Consider the following 6,612-nt stretch of genomic DNA (forward strand, 5'->3'; position numbering starts at 1 on the left):
AATGTTTTGCGACGACCCTACCCAGTCTGTGGCGTTCAGCACCAAGTCTATTCATTCCTACTGAAGATGTAAACCATTCAAAATGGGCTACAAATAAACACTTTACTTTCATTTCTTTCAAGGCTAAAGAATTTCCCCAAACAGCTGGACAATGTAGGTTTTAGTTAATGTTACTCAAACAGGGGTAAATACTTACTTTGTTGGGGACTATTTTCTGCTGCGGATTAAGACACATTTGTTGCTTTATTTTGCAAAATCAGAATGTGTGTATGGGATCAACCCAAAATAAACTACACTGCCCATGCTCACGGCAATGCCACCCAGTGCTACAGTGTGGCTCAGCAATGTGTTTCTAAAAATGTTTGAACAGCAGTGGAGCTCTGTGGCACAGAGGGAAGAGCTACTGTATACCAGGCTTTAGATGGACAATACTTGTTAGTAGGATGAACTGATTGTTGGTTTTCCTGTTTTCTTGGGATTTGTTCACATTTGTTTGGTGGGATTCCAACAAATCCTCCGCTCTGTTTTTCTGTTTCAGGACGGAAGCTTATACAGGCAGCCCCGGCGTCCGCGGCGACCCTACCTGACGGAGAGCACGGGAAGTCTACCGTCCAGCCCCTACCGTCTCCCCGACGACGAGGCCTACGAGACCACGCAGGAGTACGCCTCGTCCCGGGAGCCGATCCGGAGCCGGCGCCGCCCGCGACGCAACCGTCTCAACGGACACATCTCCCAGCGTTCAGCGGGCCTACGGGACTACAGCTCACAGAGCTTCAGCCAGTCGGAGGAGGAGGAGGAGGAGGAGGAGGAAGAGGATGCTCAAGGGGAGAGCACACCTTTCCTTAGTATGCAGAACATGAACATGGACCCGCCCTTAACGGTCTCGGGTTTCCGTTCGTCGTCTGGTGCGGACACACGGACTCACCGCGGGCTGAGTCGGCCGGGGCCGCGCAGCAACGGGCACAGCCGCGGCTCCCAGCCGCAGCGCTCCAAGGCTGACAACATGCCCCTTTAAGACTCGACCTCCCCCCCGACAGCCACCCATACACCCCTGCCACCCCCCACCCCCTCCACCTCACACGCCCCCTCCCTCCTACACACAACCAGTGGACTAGAGACCCGCACCTAGGAGAAATATTTTTATTTTGTATAACAGACAGATATTCTAAACAAATGAAATATTTATTTTCATTTCAGCAAAAATTGTCTACTAGCTAACAGCAAAGACTTTTTTTATAACGGGGGGGGGGGATATTTATATGTAAAGTTTTTTGATTTACAGCATTACGAGAGAAGAAAAAATAAGAGAATTACGTGCCAATTTTTTCACGAGTTAGATAAATAGAATAATATTGTGGTGCCTTTTGCTGTATGCTGAAGTCGGAGGTCCCATTGAGTTTTTGTAGCCTTTCTTATAAAGACTCCTCATTTTTATAGAGACCAACCCTCTTCCTTCCTTTTGCTTTCGGTTTTCTCTCTGATTTGGGATCTTCCTCTTTTTGAACTGTGATCTGATTATGTCATCATGCAATATTGATTCCTCCTGTGTAAAAGGTGTCTGTTTACATGAGTATGATCCATGCGATGCGCTCGTTTCACAGGGACATTGGGTCATTGACGCAGCCGGGTGTGTAGGGTAGTTTCCTCGGGTGATTGATGGACGAGTCTTTCCAGATGAACACACGTCGGTCATTCATGTCCTCGTTCGCTGCCTGTCAGTCATTTGTTGTTATTTCTGTGAAAACAAGGGTGTTAGGGAGTTGCTGAAGGAAAGTGACTCCAGACTCCTCTATGGGTGTTCAGGGTGCTGCCATTACATTGATGGTGTTTGCAGTGTGTGCGTGTGTGTCTGTGTGTGTGTGTGTGTGTGTGTGTGTGTGTCTGTGTGTACACCTCATGAAGCCTCATTTGGTTGGCGCCTCCGTTCACCTCGGAGGGTGTGGTCTCTCGTTTGACTGACATGCTCCTCCCACCAATCCTCACGCTGCCAGAAGCTCCATTGCACTGTAAGAACCTCCCCTCATTGGCCAGGGAGCTGCCGATCCAAACCGAATATAAACCAGTCCAGTTGTAATCCAGCCTGACTCTGGCCTCCCGTGGACTGCCCAGCCCGCCCGTTTCCTATGCCAGCAGCTTAGAGCCGCACTGTGTCTCAGGACTTCCCCATCGCATCACAGCCAAAAGACTCAAAACAGAGAGAGCACGTCATCTCAGTCACAGTTCAGTCCGCAGGCCAGATCGACGTCCCCTCACTCTCCCTCCTGTCTGCCCGTCAGGATTGTTGCGTTCACTCGTGGGCCACGATTAAGGGAACGTGGGTAAAAACTGCTGGAATCAGAAAGGAAATTCAGTTGCTTTTTTTTTTTTTTTTCAGTTCAAAAGGTTGTGTGCATGTGCGTAAGTGGGTGTGTGTAGCTGCGTGTGGGTTGCGATGATGATGATGATGATGAGGATGATGATGATGATGATGAAAACACTTGGAGACCACATCTGTTCGCTCTGATGCGGGAGCATAGCTCGGAATTCTGGGCCCTCCTAAGAGGAGTTTATCACTCTGGGTTCCCCCCGCTTCTGTTTCTCCTCTTCCTTATTTTTTCTTACGAATATAATCCTACTGGAAACTTTACGGGCCCTCTCCAGCTGTGGGCCCCTAGAAATCGCCACCACTTTTCACCCCACTAGCCTGATGGGAAAAATTGCTTGCGGGTCGCTGCGTGCAGGTTCACTCTGCTAGAGAGAGAGTTTCTGAGTCTACTTTTTCTTTAGCTCACAGACCAATGGTGGTTTATGATAATACTGATTACTGCATCCTCGATTTGCATTCCTATACCTTTATTGATTGAACTTCTTTTGCTTGGTCATATTGACTGAATGATCTGTTATGTGTCTGTCCCTGTCTCCACCCCACGTCACCTGGCCCCTCACCTTCATGTCTTTCTCGCCCCTTTTGAACCTTCAGAAGCAACTAGCAGATGGCTTTAGGCCCCATCTCCAGACGAGTACACTGAACAGCACACTAACAGTGGGCTGAACGTGTCAGAAACTCTTCCACCTCAAATGTACATCGGGTTTAGAGACCCTTTCAAGCTCGCTGAGGAAGATAATACTGTGTCAGATACATTATGTGTCCCTATTAGAGTTCATTTCCAATAAGTAGTGTTGTTTTTTTGTTTGTTTTCTGTTTTCACACAGGAAATGCATGGATCACAGATATAGAAAGTATCTTAAAAATGACTAAGAGCCCCGCAGATTCAGGGGAATCATACTAGAAATATATAAAAACATTATTTGGGTTCACGGCCCAAAGGTCTGGCTAGTTTTGTCTTACTATCACTGTAATCAATCTGGGATTTGCAATGTGGAAATACTGCAAGTGAGGGTAGTGTGCTTCTAGAGGTAGTTGAAATGTTAACACCCCCCACCCTCTTTCTCCTCACCCCACACTCCCCCCTGGCCCTTTACCTACACACATACATTTCACACATACATGTCGACATCATACATAATGAAGCACGCACTGAGACCTGCACACCCAGACACACTTCATATGACACACACGCACCCACACCCACAACACACACACACAAAGCCCTTCCATGTTTGTGTTTGTCAAGCGGTTTGCCTTTGTCTTTTTTACCTACTGACTCTCCCCTCCTCCTCCCCCTCTCCCCTCCTCCCTCCCTCTCCTCTCCCCTCTCCCCCCCAAACCCCATGTCCTGCATGGTAGTTGGGTGCATGGAAGTTGCAGCAAATCGTTTTCCACTGGAAAAAAAAAATAAAATAAAAATGTGTCTTCATTTTAACATTCAGCAATAAATCCCCTTCTCTTCATGTCCATCATTCTTGGAATATGCTAGAAGATTTTTTGCAAGTTTTATCAAAAACATACTACTTGTAAAAGAAGAAAACTCCGAAACCACCCCTTCATATGAAAAATAAAACTTTATTCCTACCATTTTGAAACAGTCCTGTCATCTTTGTAACAAAAAACTGTTTTGTTTTTTTTTGCAGACTTTCAGATTTTTTTTTGTTACTTCTGTATTTACATAAAGAAGTGGTGATAGAATTGGGAAGCCAAAAGCCATAGGTGCACCATGGGTACACTGAGAATTGAAGAGTCCGAGATGCAGAGACAGGAACACTAGATGGCAGTATTGGAAATGTTCACTTCTCTGTTTTAGTTACTGACCAACATGTATTTTTTATGTACAAGATTATCTGCAATATTTCATACTACTCTACTACTACTAACATATCTTTAGTGATGATGTTATAAATCAAAAAAAGAGTGCAAAAGAATGTGACAGGTCACATTGTTCAAGCAACATCCACACCCCAGCCCAACACGAACCTGGAGGAGCACAGCAGAGGACATGTCCTTCTTCACTGCTCTTGTCTGTCCACAGTTACTCTCACAGCGCACTGAAATGCATTGTCCCTTTATTAGTGCAGAGTTGACTGGGAATGACATGACAGACTCAGACCAGGTATGTTGCAATGATATAGTCAATGTCTCAAACCCTTATCGGCTACCAGGAGATCCAATGATTCTGACTTCATGTCATTCATCCATCAGGCAATCCAGATTCATTTTGAATGAAAAACAAAGGAGCAGAGTGTTGAGATGCATCCACCCTTTCACTGTTAGAGCAGTGGTGTCTAAAATGAGTTTTTCTTAATGTGCCATAAATAAGGAAACGCACGGACGTGCGCGCACACACACACACACACACACACACACACACACACACACACACACACACACACACACATACGTACACTAACACATTGTTACAGTTCCAAATGTCATATAAACTTACAACACAAGCTGTTGTCCCTTGAACCTTGTCTTTATTTTATGTTCTTGTGTGTGTGTGTGTGTGTGTGTGTGTGAAAGAGAGAGAGAGAGACGGAGATTTTGAATTTAACAATGTATCCAATTGCCAGTTAAAAAAAATAATGAAACAATTAATCAATTGCTTAACAATGGGACATATTTGTATCTCACAATAATCATTTGTCCATGGCTAAATATTTGATGTAAAGGATTTTAATTCCAAATTCAAACGATTTTTTAATGACAGAGATCACGCTGCTGCTGCTGTTTCCTTTCTTGGTGACAGATGCCAGTGACTCAAGTCTGCGCCTGGATGATATTGGCCAGTTTCGGGTGCCTCTCATCAATGAAACCCACAGTGGGTTTGTCCTCAGAAGTGTTGCAACACCAAAGTTTCAGGATTCCAGGCATTTCAAGCACAATCCCCTCTTCACATTTCCATTTTTGACGTGATGACTAGATGGCTTTGGGGTGACAATGTCCAGAAACCATGTCCCTTGGTATAGGACGAAACTGCTGACCTGCCTGATCAGCAACTAATTAATCTGTGCCAATCAGCCACTAGATTGCTCCCATGCAAGTTTATCTCAAACATTGTGCTTAAGATGGCAGATGTACAGGTTGACATTATGGGGTAACAACAACTAAGCTTATATTGGAATCAAGAGTTAATAAGATTATTAACTCTTGATTATAAGATGAAAGATTATCAGTTTGCTTTCTAATTTAATGTAGCCTCTCTCATGCACATTGTGGCAACGAAACAATGTCATTCCTGTTTGCTCTCTTTCAGTCAGTGGGTGTAGCCCACTAGCAAACAACTGCCTGTGTTCAGTAAAATCTCCTGGGACTAAAGATGCCTCAACAGTCAACAGGCCATAGAGGTTAGGATGAAAAAGAAAAACCTTCTTGATCACTAGACTGATTTTCTGGATTGCATCTTTGGTTCTTTTCTTTCTGTTTTACTTGGAAATAAGCCAATTATGGGGTCATCACATTACTAGCATGGACTATCAGCTTTGGTTCTCAAAACAGAGCAGTATTTAGTGAATGAGGGAGTCTCCACTTTAAACAGGTAAGCAAAGAAAACTGCTGACTCTTCATTTATATTTCAGCACTCCAAGAAAAGATGATCTCATCTTGTCAAATGACATAGTGTAAATAAGCTATGATCACATAAATTTTAAATACAGGTCAGATTCTTTGGGCTGTGGTGATTTGAGTTCTCATCTGCCGATATAACTGTATTTTACTACTTCCTTTTCAAACTGTTAATAATTGTCTCTCAGAAACTCTCTTTTCATCATTTAAATATAGTTGAGTGTGAACGTTCGTTCGTGACCTTGGGAACAGTAGTTGACAAAACAATTTTACCACCAGGTCCATCTAGGAGATGATCTGGAGCCTGTTCATACTACAAGATTTTTCAAAGTAGATGGACTTAGGGTCCAGTTGTAATGGAATCGTAGATGTACAAGTTCAAATCGGGCAAAATCCATCTGCTGATGAAGATCATTTGATACAATCGAAAACTCCAGAATAGCTCCTAAATGGACCTCTTAGTGAGATTGTTTTGTCAACTCTCAAAAATAGGCTTATTCTCTCTTTCCTATCATTTTCTCCTCTTTTGTCTTTTTACCTTCTCTCTCATGACTGCTACTTTGTTTTATTCTATAACTAAACCTCTCTGGCCGTGTTTTTTTTTAATGTATTTTGATACTCTTTTTACACAGATTTAAGATTTATCCAAACTGACATACTTTATTCGCAGTTGA

The 6,612-nt window shown here is 43.7% G+C and overlaps 1 protein-coding gene across 1 annotated transcript in view; it reads left to right on the top strand.

Annotated features, from left to right (window-relative positions):
- Window positions 1-1,015, top strand: part of nrg2b (neuregulin 2b) — a 49,599-nt gene extending 48,584 nt beyond the window's left edge. The window contains exon 12 of the mRNA XM_040119747.1: window positions 539-1,015. Within this exon, the coding sequence (XP_039975681.1) occupies window positions 539-1,015 (477 nt within the window). The remainder of the gene's footprint in view (window positions 1-538) is intronic.
- The last annotated feature ends 5,597 nt before the right edge of the window (window positions 1,016-6,612 follow it).

The sequence above is a fragment of the Xiphias gladius genome, chromosome 23, assembly GCF_016859285.1.
Source record: "Xiphias gladius isolate SHS-SW01 ecotype Sanya breed wild chromosome 23, ASM1685928v1, whole genome shotgun sequence".
Lineage (NCBI taxonomy): Eukaryota > Metazoa > Chordata > Actinopteri > Istiophoriformes > Xiphiidae > Xiphias > Xiphias gladius.